Below are 16993 nucleotides of genomic sequence, written 5' to 3'. Positions count from 1 at the left end.
GCTGTTATGGAAAGGAGAAATACACTGACAAATCAGGGATGGAAATAAGTAACACAGCAATGAAGGAACTGCTATTTTGAGAGATATATACCATTCCCTTCTGTATTTACTGCTGATAGAAACACCATAATCTCATCTGGGATCGAACAGTGCATTAAGATTGAACATATTATTATCTTTGGAATGTGAAAGTATGATTGATTTTCTGTGATGGTGGAGAGGATAGTGTTTCATTATGTGTAACTGAAAAACTTGAATTGCTTTTGTGATGTTTTGTAAAACACAATGTCACAAATATTTTGACTTAGATTTCTCCTCCCTTACACAAAGATTGGATGAGACAGATAAAGTTTAGATAGCATCTATTTTTTATAGCTTCCAGTCAATAATGAAGTATTGAAATATGCCTCAAATTTTATTAAAATAGATAGTTTGAAAACTGTTAGTAAGGACGGATCATAAGACCCTAAAAAAGAATCGTCATTAGAAATGGCTTTGCTCTAGTAGTGAATTCCAGTGCAAAGTAATTATATGCCATTTCTGAATCTTGTTGAATACCAGCAAATCAAATCAAAATAGTTTTAAACCTGTGCTGTAAGAGATTCAAATTATTAGCAGCAAATTTTCCAAGATAGCTACAAAAAAAAATCTTTTAAAATTATTGAACCGAAATCCAGCTCATAAACATTCAAAAATTAGAGAACATCATTGACTGTGTTGATTGCTGTGTAATAAAAATCCCAACTCTGCAGTCCTTTGTGCAGTTGAAAAATGATACTTAAAATACTGAGTAGTAGCCAGAAAAGGCATTGCAACTTTGCAGCCTGGGAAACAAAACTCTGCAAGTGAACTGTAATCTTACAAGCAATATTATATGTTGAATATACCAGGGTTGAAATGGAAACTGCTTAGGATGTTCTATTATTATTTAGTGTTAGAGATGTGGTGTAATGTACCCATTAAAGAGGCAGTGTCTTCTGCCTCCACAAAATATTCTGTTACCCAGAATTCAAACCTAACAATATCTGCACTGTCTATCGCATATATAGAATAAATATGTTCCTTGTATGCACACGTGTGACAAAGTTTTACTAGCAGGTGCCGAGGTTTAACTGTATTGTTCCCCATGTCTGTGCAGGCTGGTGAGTTCTGAAACACCTACAACCCACTCCTTACTAAAAGATTGTTTCCCCAGCTTTTTTCCCACTCATTCTTGCAGACATTCTTAAACAGTTTCTCAGGCAAGCATGACAATTGTTTGCATGAATGATACCCAAGAATTTATTTAGTTGTGTGCTTCCTCAGCTTACACAGGTTGTTATATTTATACTGAGGATAACTGAGCTTGTGAATTTACTCCAGTAGTGGATACAACCCTTTGCAGCAACTAAAGAGTCAGTCCTTCTTGTTGAAGTGGAAAAAAAAAACAAAACAAAACAAAAAAACAAAAAAAAAAACCCACATGCTTGGTGACCATTTTGGTAAATCTCAGCCTGATCTGTGATTGTCATATGTCGTTTGAAACCACTGTATTTCTCACAGTAACCTCACAAAAAGTCTCCCATTTCCCACCCGATTTCTTTCCTGACATAATCCTCTCTTTACTAATGTGTATGTCAGCCTGCATGCTTACTGTATTATCCTGTAGACCTACTGGTTAATACTTTCAAACCAGTAAATGTAAGCTGAACTGTCAAATATTTTCAATGCCACTCTTTGTCCCAAACTTCTGTTACTTTGTGGAAAAAAATCCAACTCAGGCCAAAACTAGCAAGTCAATTCTGTTATTTTTATAAGATTATCACAGGAATGCCAATAAAAATATTCTTAAGTTACAATGGGTGTAACACAGGATTTTCACACTACCCCCTCCCTCTGGGGGAAATCCATAACTTTGTCTACAATGTGAACTCCACTCGTATGGGTCAGGACAAATTTACCCAGTCAGTGTGTTTGTTTCCACTTCAATTTTCATTGGCACAAAACCAAACAACTAAGGGGAAACAGGCAGTGCAGGGCCCCCACCCTGGCTCTGAACATATTTTCTTCTATTGTAACTGGTTCCCTCAATTTCCCAGATCAATCAAAATCTGCTGGAGTTACTGCTGTGATAAAGTCGGTTGCTATCAGGAGGTAGGATATAATATGTAGAATGATCAAGAGGGTCAGAGTTTTTAGTGGCAATGATAACCCAAGAGAAGTAAATACCTACAGAATTTCAGAGTGAAATGAGTTCCAGGGACAGAATGGAATATCAGTAAACATAATGAATTCCTAATGATCTCTATATAGCACTATCATACCCCTCTGAGAGGATAATAAATATCGACTTTTATTTTCCCAAGACTATGGTTACACATTGAAGATCTGTCATGTACCAAATAATGTCAATACCTGGATGATTCCATTTGAGAGTGTGGAGAAGCAAATGTAGAGTCTGCACCTGGGGAGCATTAACCACATGTATCAGTACATGTTAGAGGATGACCTGATGGAGATGAGCTCTGCGGAGAAGGACCTGGAGGTCCTGGTGGACAACAGGTTGGCCATGAGCCAGCAGTGTGCCCTCGTGGCCAAGAAGGCCAATGGTATCCTGCAGTGCATTAAAAAGAGCATAGGCAGCAGGTCGAGGGAGGTGGTCACCCCCCCCTGCTCTGCCCTGATGAGGCTATGTTTAGACCACTGTGTCCAGTTCTGAGCTCCCCAGTTAAAAAATGACAGGGAATCCACAGGAGGCCCACAGAGATTATAAGGGGCCTGGAACATCTCCTGTATGAGGAAAGGCTAAGTAATCTGGGTCTGTTCAGCCTGGGGAAAAGAAGGCTGATGAGATATCTGAGAAACGTTTATGAATATCTAAAGGGAGATGGAAGGGAAAAGGATGAGGCCAGTCTCTTCTCAGTGGCGCATAGGAATAGGACAATGAGTAATGGCCTAAAGAAGTTCCATACTAACATATAGAAGAACTTCACAGTAAGGATGATGGAGCACTGGAACAGGTTGCCCAGAGAGGTTGTGGAGTCTCCTTGTATGGAGACAATTATTCAAGACTCATCTGGATGCCTACCTGTGTAACCTATTATAGGGAACCTTTTTATTTAGCAGAGGGGTTGGAATCAATGATTTGCTGAGGTCCCTTCCAACTCCTGCAATTCTGTAATTCCCAGCAATGTCTCAGCAGTCTGAACAAACAAGAACCGAAAGCCAGTGTTAGATTCAGTCCACTGTATATACCCCTTATAGATAAAGTTAAGAATTGCTCTGCTGCCTTTTCGAAATTTACTTACAAAAACAAATATTAAATGTTCTCCAAATGTAGAACCATGCTATACAGCTTTTTCACAGCTTATGTGGATGGGTTTTTTTTTCGTGAAAGGCCAGCTTGCTGCTTGTGTTTTCTGGTAAATGAAATGCTGCATGACTCAGTAATTTACTTGTTACTTCTGCTTTTCTAAACTTAACCTCAGATTTAAAAGTAAGCTTTGCTCTTTCTGATTTTTGTTGCATTATTAGGGTTACTGACATCAAGTGTATCCTGGAAGGCAACTATGATTATTGTGCTGGAAATAGGATGTACTACTACCTGCTGCTTCTTGATTTACACTAAATCTAGCAAGACCCATTTCACTGGCTCTTACATAAGACACATGAAATAGAACCTAGGGCTCTGCCTCTCATGGTTACATGTGTGGGAACACGTGCTGGCCCAGGATTGTACTCTGCCTCTCAGGCCAAATCAGTCAGTGTCCCAGATTCACACCATTATAAAAACTTGGTAGCCATATTTGGCTGTAGGTCCAGAATGGTCCCTGGCCTGTGCCAGCTACTGAGCCATGCCCAGGAGTGATTTGGAGATGAGCCCCCTGGTGCCAGGGGCTAGTCTAAGACTTTAGCAGCACTGGCACTTATGTCCCAGAGCCTCAAACTGCTCTTAGCCATTGGGCTGGAGCTATTGATACATTGCTTGATCAGCTGTTTCAGATTACTTTCAGGTACAAGCCATGAAATCTAAAATTCTTGTAGTTATATCTGTTCTTATTAATTATTCTGTGTCTTCAGGTATTCTGAAGTATTCTAGATACTTAGCGAAATGTCTGTTGGCTTTCTGAATTTTATATTTCCTGCTTTAATGTTTTTCTGGTTGGAGTCCCACAGGCTAATGTAACATATGAAAAAATACTGTCTTTTATCAGTTTTCCATTTACCACATAATTTTATTAAAAACCCTATTCTTGTCTAATAAGAGAGGAAAATTATATATATTCTAATTTAATTTAAGTAAAAATTTAATTTCTAAATAATCTAGTAAGCAGGGTTAGAGCAATAGGAAGCAGGAACAATAAGTGACTTCACAAACAGCACTTACACATTCATGTGTGCCTATAAATTAGCCTGCAAGGAAATTCTGTTCCGGTTCAACCCTTTAAAAGACATACTGCATCAGCAAAAGATGTGAGACAAGGTGATATGACTTGCCAGGATATGGAACTCTCTGTCTCTTGGCTTCTGTAGCCAAAACCCAACTGTTGAATTATTTTGTAAGAGTACAGTCCTGCCTTTCATTGAATTATAAAAGGCTCTGCCAGGGTTGTATGCTATTTCCAGTCAGGAATATGGAGGCCTACAATTCTTGCTGGGTACAGGGAGTACTGTGCAGATGATGCAATGGGAATGGTGCAGAATGAGTGTCTGGCCTGAGGCTTTAATACTGAAGTACTGAAAGTAGTGTTAACAGCAAATCAATAAAAGTCGCACTTGCAAACTAAGAATAAAACAGAAAAACGTATATTTCTAATTGCATTTTTATTATATTCATGATGTGCAAAAAGCATTTGGTTATCTGTGGCAGCCAAAAGATAATGCAAAGGTGTACAAAGTTCTTAAGATTTTTATGTTGTTTCAATTTGGCTAATGCAGATGGTTTCACACAGAAGCTGATAATGTTTATCCTGTTGGGGATTCTATATATTCTACACATATTAACATAAATATTTTAGAAATGTTTTAGAGTATTACTTAAATTACACAGGGATTCATTTGTTGATAAGTTACATTACACTGCCAAGTTTAATTATTCAGTAGCAGGAGAAATTTAAAGCCCCCCAAAGGTGATCTGATGTTAATTTCTTCACACACACATTAACCTGTGTCAAACCTACTATTGATGCCTTTGCAGAGCTGGAAGTTAATGTAATATTTTACTAGTAAAGGGTGGTGGGATGAGGTTGAACCTAGCAAAAGAAATAATGTTTTTATTTTCAAGAGGTAAAGACAGGGAATATGGCACTTTGACTTAGTGATGTTTTTAGAAAGTTTGTTGCATTACAATTAAAGCTTGTCTTTAGGAAGAAGGTAGTTTTGGAAAAAAAAGAAAGAAAAAAGAAACGACACCCACGGTTGGAAGGAACTATTTTTGTGGCAGTTTGGGGGGAAAAAAAATCAACCCCTTGTTCTCCCCAGTTTAATTCAGTCAGCAAACTAGGAATCTAGAATATGCCCTTAGAAGGAGAAGAAGAAAGACTATGGATAGTTGTGTGGACATTAGACCAGGTATGAAATGGTTCATGTTGATTAATTAAACATCTGGTTACTAACTTTTCATATGCAATATATGCCTCAGATTGGATCTCCCTGCTTGCATGGGTGTTAGCTCATGCTGGTCCAGTTATTATGCTTTTCCTTCAGAAGGAGAAGAAGATTGTTAAAATTAGGGCAATAACACAGTCTTCTTCACTGCTTGGGTCCACACAGTGCCTCACCTGTTGCCTTGCTATGGTGGCTGCTACTGTGTAGTGATCCCTCATTCCGATGTTTTTGAGGGCAGTGTTAAGGGCTAAAGACATGACTGTGAAGGTGACCTCACCCCTGTCACATTATACGTGCAAGCATGTCAGGTTAAGAATCTTATTTCCCTTCCATTTATAGCAGAGAGAATCCTTATGTATTATATTTTTCCATTATTTAGCCTAAATAAATAAATACATCAAATTTGGGTGCTTAAATAGTTAAGCTCAGTATTGCGTGCTTAATTTAAGGATTGTGATGCATGCTAATATTATCTGTTGTGAAAGTAATTTTTATTCTTGCCAGTGTAATATGGCAAAGCAAGGATCTTTTTGACAGATCAAACAGCTTCTACAGTCTGGAAAGCAAACAAAGAAGCATAAGTAAACCTCTCACCTCTCCTCATCTGTACTTCCTCAGAAAGAACTCAAACAAATTATACGTTAGACAGAGAGAAGGTAGGGTGGTTTGGTGGGAAGAGACTGTAGAAGAGTGCAGTGCTCACTGTTCTGCATAAGAATTCGTGTAGAACTCATAGATGGCAGTAAGCATGCAGATAATTCTTTCATTTATATCAGGAGTGAATGATGTGACACTTATCTGCGAGAAATTTATCCACATTTTGCATATAGATATTTATGTGCATCTACAGATTCCTTTCATGTCTGAAATCATTTTTTAAATGGAAGAAACAGGCTACCGTTAAGCCTTTGCTATGTGATAGCTGTTCTGGGTTCAGTGTTTGTGTCTCATATTGAAATAACATGGGTTTGTTTGTTCTGTAGCCTTTCCAGCCCACCCACATCTTGGTGGTTTGGACCTTCCCCTCGCTTGTCTGCAGGTGTGTCCACTACTGACCTCACTCACCCATCTATTTATGTCATAAATATGTTTAACCTAATGTTTGGCCGTATCTCTGTAGATCTATTCTATTATGACATTTTTGAAATAGGAAAAAATTAATTGCTTATTATAAAGCAAGAATTTTTGTTGCCTAAAGCTCACTAAAATAGGTATTTTTTTATACTGTTACTGTGTATGATTTTAAGTTTTCATTTCTATTTTCGACTTTGCCACTTCTGTGTGACTACAAAGTGACAGTACTTGCAATTGCTACCTTTTCAAATGTACGCAATATGCTTAAAAAATCTGAAATGCATGAATAAAAGAAAATAATAATTACTTTGGGGCTTTATATATATGTATATATCTGAAGTACTAGACAGCATAGCTAAGATTGTCTGTGGTTTAGGATTTGTCTAATTCTGTCAGCAAGGGAGAGTTTATTATTCACTTGAATAAGACAGAAGGTAATATAAACTGTTTTGTTTTGTTTTCTGAAAATTCAGTCCCATACTTACAGAGATATTTTTCAGGATATTTTCATATGACGTGTCTCCTCTACAGGGAGAAGTAAGAGTTAAACTTTATACCAAAATCTTACTTTTATGAGGGAATCTTTCAATGGATTTAAAAAAAATACTGAAAAACAGTGTTAATTCAACCCACACAGTCTATCATTGGTATCCTGTGCTACTGCCTACGCTCTGTGTAGTCATTTGCACTTCTGTCAGGTGGAAAATGCTGCGTAGAGGGGCCAGTTCATTGCTACAGCCAGTGGATGGAAAAAGAAAAATCCCATTGCAAAGTATAACTCAGTGTGAAAATAAACTGTATAGTGAACAAATTATAAGAGCAGATATTTTTCCCTATAGACAGTTTACTTCTGATCCTAACTTTCACACTCTTTGAGCTATTAGATCTGAATTGAGCAATGATCCAAGTTGAATTGCTTTTGGTTTTTAAAAAAATTCTTGGCCAAACAAAATTTGTAGTCCATCAGTTCTCCTCAGTTAACTAAGAGTAGAAGTGAAAGCAGACAGAGAATTAAAATTCAAAACTCTTGACTAAGAGATAACTGCAACATATGATAGGGCAAAAGATGAGGTTTAGGGGGAAAATTATGACAGTAGAGAGAAGTAGAGAAATACACGGAGCCAGAGAAAAAATATGTATATAAGCACAGATTTTGGAGGTAAGTGCAGAAGGACATTGGACATAAAAAGTGGGAAAAAGGAAATGTGAATGTATGGGAAGAGGATATACAGAAAGTTTCCCTCTCTAAACTAGTGGTCAACATTATAGCTCTGTGGTTTCAGCTGTTCACAAATGGTTTGTGAAAGCCACTTCCAGATGGCATTATCTCAGTGTCCACGGGTGTATTCTCTAATTCAAGTGCATGTGCCAAGGCTCTAAAAACACAAAATCATTTGATAGGTCAAGGTGGGCTATTAATTTTGTTCCACAGGGTATGGGTTTTGTGTATGTACGTCTATATTAGTCATGTAAGTCACATTGGTCTCTAATTAATCACATACTGGTTCCCTTAGCCCTTTAGTTTCATATGATTCAGGACAGTAAAAGAAAGAGTTCTACAGGAATGTTAATTCTTCATAGAAATTAAAAGGCAGAAATGTGGAATAGGCAGCAGACTCACAGAAGAAAGGGAATGGTCCCTTGGCTAGGAAAAACTGGCAGCCATGAAAACAGGATTCTATCTCCCCCTTCATTCATAAGTTCTTATTAAAGGTGAAGATATTTTTGTGATCATACTTTTCCACTGGCCACTAAGTACTCATTTTTTGATTTTCTACAGTGGACCAGACTGGCAGACTGCTCTCCCAGCTGGAGTTTAAAGTCACTGGTAGTATGCTTTGGACATATAAAATGCTGTACAAATACTAAGTAGTTAAGGAAAATCAGAACTCTTGTTTCTCAGATTGGGAACTCAAAATCCATGGAAACTTGCCATTTTTGCTCATTATCTCTGTGTCTAAATTTGTCCTTACAAAATGGGCATGATAGGAGGGAAAATTCTGCTTCTCCATTAGCGTTTGTGGTCAAGTAACATTCATAAAAGCTCTAAAACGCTCTAGAGGAATTTATTAATTTTTCTTTTTAGTATATTGTTCCGGTGTCATATTAAATTCTTAGCTACTCATTTATTAAGTGAAGCATAAGTCCTTTAGAAAAAAATAATATGATTATGAAATGAAAACTACTTCTCCAGGATATTCTCATGAAGGTAACAAATGAGGTGCTGTGTGAAGCTTTCAGTGTAAGAAATGTGGAAAATAAGTGTTTGGTTTCCGTGCATTTGGAGGGTGTTTATTTTATGTTTTTTAGCATATTCAAGAGGGGAGCAAAAGTGAAAGTTTTTTCACTCTATGGAGTATATTTCCTGTGATCTAGGTTGATAATAAAATATTTGACAGGCAAGTTCTGTGCATTTAGAGTTCTTGACCAAGAAAATATACCTATATTTATTCCCATTAAAATTAATAAACTATCTCGCATTGCTTGCAGAAATGGTTGTGGCATGTATTGAAATAAGTATTCAGTATCCACAGTTCAGAACTGCTCTGGGCCAATGGGATTGCAAAATATCTGTCAGCTTTGGCTGACAGCCTAGAGTTGCCACAGCAATTTTTCTCTTTAATGAGTAAAATAGGTGGTGTTTGTAGAAAAATAACTGTCTCATGAGAAGCTGTGCAAAAAGTTCCATTCAAAACCATTCTGTTTATATATAGTTTTGTTGTTTGTTTTCTTTCCTTTTTACTTACTACTGTGGACATTTACATGAAAACAGGATATTTCTCCTTCAAATTACAGTCATGGATAGAACAGCCACTATGCCAAAATGAAAGATATTTTCCTCTTCAAATCTGTTTCTTCTACATATGTAAAGTGTACAGTACTTATTTTGCTACCTCCAGTTAGGGACTTTTTTTTCCTTCATTAGTTTTATAAAATTAGCAAAACAATATGGATGTAATGACATGAGAGTATGTTAGTGAATATGTAAAAAGATGAAATGAGTTAAAAAATCAGTAAAATAAATAACATCTACATTTCTGTATTTGCAGTGACAATTGAGATAAAAGTATTTTTACCATGTGTTCTGACATTTTTTAAAAATAGCTTAGACATAATTGCAACCGTTCAGGAGAAGAATAAATAAAAGAGCTGAGTCCTGTTTTGGCTGATGGTGATCAATAAAATTAGTGAAGTCAGGCTTCTCCTAAGAATGTCTGTTCTTTTTGATGGACAAATCTGCCCTTCCCAGTCTTAGGTTGAATGTAATACCCTACTGCTTTGAGAAGTGCATTAGACTACCTTTAGTGACAAATACCACATTTCTTCCAGTCTCTTTGAGTTCAGCAATGTTTTATAATGCCACTAAAGTTATATTTTAGGGATGCAGTGCTGAAAGAGAGTGCTTTAGCACCCATATGTGATTTCATAACATAACAGCTTAGCCTTTGGCTCCAAGTTCATCTGGACATAGTTGATACTCAGAGAAAGCTCTCAACTGCCCAGATAGTTCTGTGCCATTTACTTCTCCAGCAGGAATGGATAGGAGAGTGGGTACAGCATACTACCAGATCCTCAGCCACTGTAGCCCTCATCCTAGAAATAATGAAGGCGGGAATATGAATCATGGAGTCTTCTGGCTGGAGGGCTGCTTCATCCAGAGCCAACCTCTACCTTGTAGAGGCTCACTTGCCCTGAACAAGGATACCGGTGGCTTATGGCTCAGCTGCTTTTCTTGTTTCTCTTCTCTTCAGTGTAGGGCTGTTCTCTAAAAACTGACATGTATCTCTGCAAAATCCTTTGCACAAAGCTGTCATCTGCTTGTACAACTGCTGAATTTATGCTAATTGCACTAATAATTAAATATTCTCTCTCTGGTTAAAAAATGGAACAGCAAGATTTCAAGGCAGATGAGTGTAGTCCTCTGACTATACAGATTTGGAGAGAAGTTAGATTACACAGGCTCCAGCTTGTACTGCTCAGATAATGTTTCCAACTTTAGGAGTGAAATGTTCCCAGGGGTAATTGAAAATCTTTAAGATAATCTTCTTTTTTTTTTTTTCCCTCAAATAAGTCTCCAGCATTTCTTACATAGTCAGCCTGTATTTGACTTTGAAAATCCAATTAATTACTAATCTCTTTACCTTCTAGGAGCCACATGATACATGACAATACTTCTGGATAATGTTACTAGGAATTCTCCTTTCAGATGTATACTTTTTTTTTTTTTTTTTGCCACATTAGTTCCCAGAGTCAGGGTCTGATTGCTAAGGCTGAATACCATATGAATGTGACTCATCAGGAACCAAGCAGTGGAAAGAAATATTGAGGGGACTTTGGAGAAGTTTGTTGTGTTTATTCCTGTTTTAGGGTTGATTCCTACTTAACTGGACAGCAACTTGTTGAGCTGTTTTTAGTTTAGTCTGGTGCTTGATGCATGATTGCGGCCTAATGAAATGTTTGGAAAGTAATTTGGCACAAATGAGCTGCTTAGTTACTTCAATAATCAATTGGTAGGATTCTGCTCCCACCTAGTTTGCTCTGTTCTACTTTGGCAAACCTACAGATTTCAACAGCAGGCTGCTCATCATCATAATGTCATAAAATACATTACAAGGTAACTGTAATAAGGGCAAGAAATGCAGTCCTGAAGACCAGCAGGGCCTGAAAGTCTCATGAAGGAGCACAGCAGGTGAACAAAGGTGCATGAGGAAGAGGATGAGAATATTTTAGAGCCTGACTGCCACAAACTTCTCAGTGGAGCTGAGTCAGCATGGGAAGAGCTCAGTTGTGTGGTGTTGATTCAGAGGCCTGTGGCTCACTGCTCCCCTTTTGGGTGATATGGAAAGCACTTGCCGGAACTGCTGATGACTAACCTTGGACACTGCAGAATGCTGCTGCTGTGGCTCGTCGGCCCATCTCTTGTGCTACTGCATTCCAGGGACATTCCACTGGGAACAATGACAGGGCATGAAGTTGCAAAATAGCAGCAGTCAGCATCTGTCCAACTGCCAAAAGATAGAAAGGATACCAGTCATTTTCTCTGAAGTTTCAATTAAAGTATTCATTTGCATTTGAGAATTCAAAAATGTTTTTGCTTCGCTGGTGTTAGCACAATGTGCCAATACATATAGCAGATATACGTTGCTTGTACAAATGATTATTCAGCAGTATGGCTCCTGTTCCTTTTGTGTGGGAATTCTTATGTAAAATAGTATTTTGCTGTACTATTCCTCCAGCATTTCGCACACCAAATATGAGGCTTTCTTTTGCCTTTCTTTTCCCCATATTTCTTCATGTTTTTCTGTATAGAAATGTACTTAGTCATAGTGTTGACAATTAATTTCCTGTTAAATTCTGTTTTCATTGCCAGCTCATGGATGCTACAACTGTAGGACTGTGCTAACTGACCCCTCTGGAGTTTTCACTTCTCCATGCTACCCAAGTGATTATCCCAACAGCCAAGCTTGTAAATGGATCATCCGAGCACCTCATGGATTCATTATACAGCTAACATTCAGTGATTTTGACATTGAAGAAGCACCAGGCTGCATTTATGACTCACTGACACTGGACAATGGAGAGAGCCCAATGAACCTTTGTGGCATCACTGCCAAGGGATTATCATATAATTCTACTGGAAATGAAATGATTGTGTCTTTTAAAAGCGACTTCAGTATCCAAAAGAAAGGTTTTAATGCCAGCTATGTACGAAGTAAGTAAACACAAACCATTTTATCCCTTTTACTGAAAAAATATCCTACTAGAAGTAAATTTCGTACAGGTTATTAGAATTACACTTTACAAAGGAATCGTGCTCCTTGAGAGGGACAGGTAATGGGGAAGCTGAAGGACAATTCTGCAGACTTGTGTGTGTTTTTTTTAACTAATTTGCTTTTCTGCAGATGAAAGTAAATTATTTTATTCTAGGACATGTCATCTCTCTAATGCATTAGAAAGACTTTTATTGCACAAAGATTGTGGCCTAGCAGTGCCTCTTTCAGACAATTCATGTTGGGCACTTTAAAAGTGAGACATACATACAGAAATATGAAGACCAGAATGAGCAGGTTCTTAGCCAAAAGAAACAAGGAGAGCCAAAACCACTGGTGTGGTGAATCACCCTACGATGGGGAAAAGTTCGTGCAAAATACAGAACTTCCTCAAGGTTTTTTCCAGTCTGTAACATAAACTCTCAGGGATGAACTGTCATTGCAAAACTGCTACCTGTATTCCTTGACCTTTTTTTCTTTTCTTAAATACATAGCAATGCTTAGATTTTAAAAATCCTAGCAACTGCAAAAAAGACACTTTTCTATCCATACTTTTCTCCTCAGTGAAGATGACAAATGTGACTGATGTTTATTTTGCCATGTTAACGTACTGCAAGAAGTTGTTCTTAACATAACAGTAAAGGACAGCAACATAAATGAGGACATTAGGATTATCATTTGCTTCTTTTAATTTAAAACCATTGTCCTTGTGCCATGTTACTACAAGCCCTGATAAAAAGTCTCTTCATCTTTCTTATAAGTCCCATTTATATATTCAAAGGCTGCAATGAGTTCTCCCTGAAACTTTCTCTTCTTCAGAAGGCCAGCTCCCTCATCTGGGAGGGAGGGAGGATAGGTACTGCAGCCCTCTGATCATCTCTGTGGCCCTACTTTGGCCCCACTCCAACTGCTCCTCACCTTTCTTGTGCTGAAGACCCCAGGCTTGGATGCAGTACTCCAGATGGGGCCTCACAGGGACAGAGTAGAGAGGTACAATCACCTTGCTCTTTCTGCTGACCACCCCTCTTTGGATGCATTCATTTGGATCCAGGTTGACCTGGGCTATCCTGCTGGTTTATCATAGAATCATTGAATGGCTTAGGTTTGAAGGGACCTTAAAGATCATCAAGTTCTACCCTCCTACTGTGGGCAGGACTGCCACCCACCAGCTCAGGCTGCCCAGAGCCCCATCCAGTCTGGCCTCAAACACATCCAGGTATAGAGCACCCATGACTTCAATGGGCATTCTGTTCTTGTGCCACACTGCCTTCTTAGTAAATAATTTTTTCCTAAAATCTAACCTGAATTTCCCCTTTTAGTTCAAAGCCATTCCCCCTTTTTCTATCACTGTTAGATCAGGTACATGCAGCTTTTCATCCACCAGTGTCCTCATGTCTTTCTCCACAGGGTTGTTCTCAATCAATGCATTGCTTAGTTTGTATCCCTTGTACTGGGGACTGCCCAACTGTAGCACACTTATGTTCAATCAGCTGGTGATGTAGAAACACAGATCAAGGAAATTTTCAGCTATCTCTTAAGTCACAAGCAATTTTCATTAAAAGAAATATCAAAATACTTATTACACATATAATATTTTAAAATAATCTCCAGAATTGTAAGACAAAATTAGTTTCTCTGTTTCAAGGAGTTGTAAAATCAAGTAGATCATATAAAATGATATGTAATGAGATTATGCGACATGATTTATTGTGTTATTCCGCTTTAGTATTCTAGTGCTCAATCTTAACAAATAAAATGACTTTTATTGGGAATTTAAGATGCATTATCTTCAGATGAGGACAAGAGGAGAGGACCATGGAGGCAAACATTTTTATATCCATATCTATAGGTATTTCTGTGAAAGCAAAAATATTACCTCCATGCCAAATTGAGCAGTGCCATATCTTCATGGATAGCACTCTTACAGTTAAATAGCCTTGGAAGATACCCTTTTATTTTGAATAAGAAGGCTACTCTCCATTGTGACTGAAGGTGTCAGTGACCTTCACCAGCAGCTTACATTTAAACGTTTCACATATGTGTTAGTTGATGTACCACTGTTAAGGCCTGCTGTTAAGCTACCTTGACAAAGGTTCCTGAATTTAGTTTCCTTACTCCAAACTGGTAACTCTTAACTTGAATTTGACTGCAGATGTTCTGAAGGAGAGCTGGCTGCATGCAAATGGGACAAATTATAACACATAGGCCATGTTCTACATGGCAACAGTTAGCCAGGCAGTGAATACAGAAAAAGGGTTTTGGTAAATGGGTGATAATGTACTGCTTTCCTTTCATAGAAAATAAGTTATAAAAGCCTGTAGACATTAGATCATCAACACACATGCACTGAAATTACAAAACATCTGCACAGCAGATGTCTGAGCAGTACTCTCCTGCTCTTGTAGAGAATTCCCAGAGGCATGACAGCGATGCTACCTCCTCTCATTTCAGGTCACTGTTGGAGTTTCAAAGCCTCATTGTCTAACTGACAGTGTTACTATTGCGAACATGATACCCAGGCAAATTGTGAATTTCTCCCAGAGAGGTTACTATGTTATAGTTATGTAGCCATGTTTTCCTTTCATGTCTTAGAAATGAACCTGTAAAAATAATAAAATTGTTTATTCATTTTGAGTTTGATAAAGGAATGTAAAGGTACAAAGATACACAACAGTTTGCTATCTAGAAATTGCACTTAAAATAAAACAAATAGTGCATCTTTATATAATATGCACGCACAGCAAAATACAGGTGGGGAAAGACAAATAGGTTGAGTTTGGGGGGGGAATTAGCTGTGAATAAAACAGCATTTGTGGAACAGTATTTTCAAAATGAGTTTCACAGAACACATCCTGCTATCCATAACAAGCTGGCTGCCCACACAAATGCTGATTTTCCTGGTTGTTGCCTTCTGCAACACACCGAAAGCAGATAGATGAGCTGTATACTTAGCAGCAGTAAATGAGTGTAGCTATATGGTATGTGGTGTGTAGACACTGGCAAAACTCAAAAAAGCTGGTATGTTTCTTCCAGAATCAGTTGAAGGACAGTTGACAGCTGTGAAGCTAGAAAATGGCAGAAAAGCAGTTTTCCCTACAAATGATTGTAAAATAGTTATTTTTGCTTGTATGTAAAGGGAAGTATGTGAGACCATGATCTGAAAGCAAGTAAGGTAGGAGCTCTAAAAAGAAGCAGAAGCATGTCTTGTCATGACAACACTTCTGTAAATGCAGATGAGGATTTCAGAACAGTGAGCTATCTGTTGCTGGTTGCTCTGCTGCACTTCAGCTGCCAAGACTTATTTAGATTTTATACAAGTAAAAAGCAATGTGTCCAATATAAAAACTGTTATATTCGTAGCAGAAACAGTTTAGCATCACCCTCAATGTAGTATAAATTCTTACATGAACAGAGCAATAATATATATATTCTTCCTCAGAGAATAATCATCTTTTTCAATGCTAATGTCTGAAATTCATCAGTGTGATGGCTGGCTGTTCAAAAGTGATTGAGAGAGAGCTCATAATGTTGATGTCAGGATTCTTTTTTCTCCACATGTACAGAATACTTGTCAGAATGTTTTGTGCTTTTCTGTATGGGAAAGTGCCAACGATTGACTCTGGGAAGCACAGCAATGTTGAGTAGACTTGTTCACTACCAGAGCAGCAGCTTTCCTTCTTCCAGTTTATTTCTCTTACACTGTTTAAATGTGACCAGGTGGTCCATAACTCTCCCTACCACTCCAACATCAACTGAGTGGTGCTCATATGAATGAGCTTTTTTCTTTCTCAAGTCTTGAATCCTTATGCTTCTGGAACACTTTCCATGTTACGTAAAGAACTGTACAGTATAATTAACTCACGAAAAAAAGCCCTTATTTTCAGTGGAAAGTTGAACACGTTTTCTATCTATAAAATTGTTACAACATACTTTTGCCCTTGGGAAAGAAGAAAAATCTATGAAGTAAATCCAGTAACTGTAAAAGCCCAGGACTTCTCTCTTCAGTCCCATTCTCAGTTGCTGCTTTGGCACATAAGAGGCCAATGCTTTATGTTATTTTACTGTACTATATATATTGGTCAAATTCCATCCTTGTGTATACCTAGATATGGTAGTCTGGGGCTCAGATTCATTGCAAGCGGCTGGAAAAGAGAAAGTGTAATACAGTGAACGTGTAGGATCTTTATAGCTCATCTGTCTGTTCCAGAATGTGGCATAATAATCACTCTTCTCTTACATATTTTACCCTCTCAAATGGAAAATTTTTCTTTCACTCTGAGAAGGGAGCAGGTATAATAGTTATTGTATGTAACATGGCACCACTTAAAAATCCTAAGGAAGACTAGGCATTTTATGTGGCAGTTATTCTTCAGGTCTAACAAAATCCAATTTCAGTTTCAGAATACTTAGAGTGTTAGAAAGATGTCAGACATTTCCTGGAGATGAGATCTGCCACAGTACAGCAATAAAGAGCCAGAAATAAAGAAGGACTACTGCTGTGTATCTGGTCTTGTTGACCTCAATTCCTTTGCATGACTGATAACGTGAAATTTCTTTCTGTG

At 37.8% G+C, this 16993-nt stretch overlaps 1 protein-coding gene across 3 annotated transcripts in view; it reads left to right on the top strand.

Annotated features, from left to right (window-relative positions):
- The window catches only part of ADGRG6 (adhesion G protein-coupled receptor G6), a 110806-nt gene that overhangs the window by 31208 nt on the left and 62605 nt on the right, over positions 1-16993 (top strand). For all 3 annotated transcript variants that reach the window (XM_031611256.2, XM_090135696.1, XM_090135697.1), the window contains exon 3: positions 12032-12373. In XM_031611256.2, coding sequence (XP_031467116.2) covers positions 12032-12373 — 342 coding nt within the window. The remainder of the gene's footprint in view (positions 1-12031; positions 12374-16993) is intronic.

The sequence above is a fragment of the Phasianus colchicus genome, chromosome 2 (genome assembly GCF_987193195.1).
Source record: "Phasianus colchicus chromosome 2, bPhaCol1.hap1.1, whole genome shotgun sequence".
Classification (NCBI taxonomy): Eukaryota; Metazoa; Chordata; class Aves; order Galliformes; family Phasianidae; genus Phasianus; species Phasianus colchicus.
This window is presented reverse-complemented; position numbering and strand designations above follow the sequence as displayed.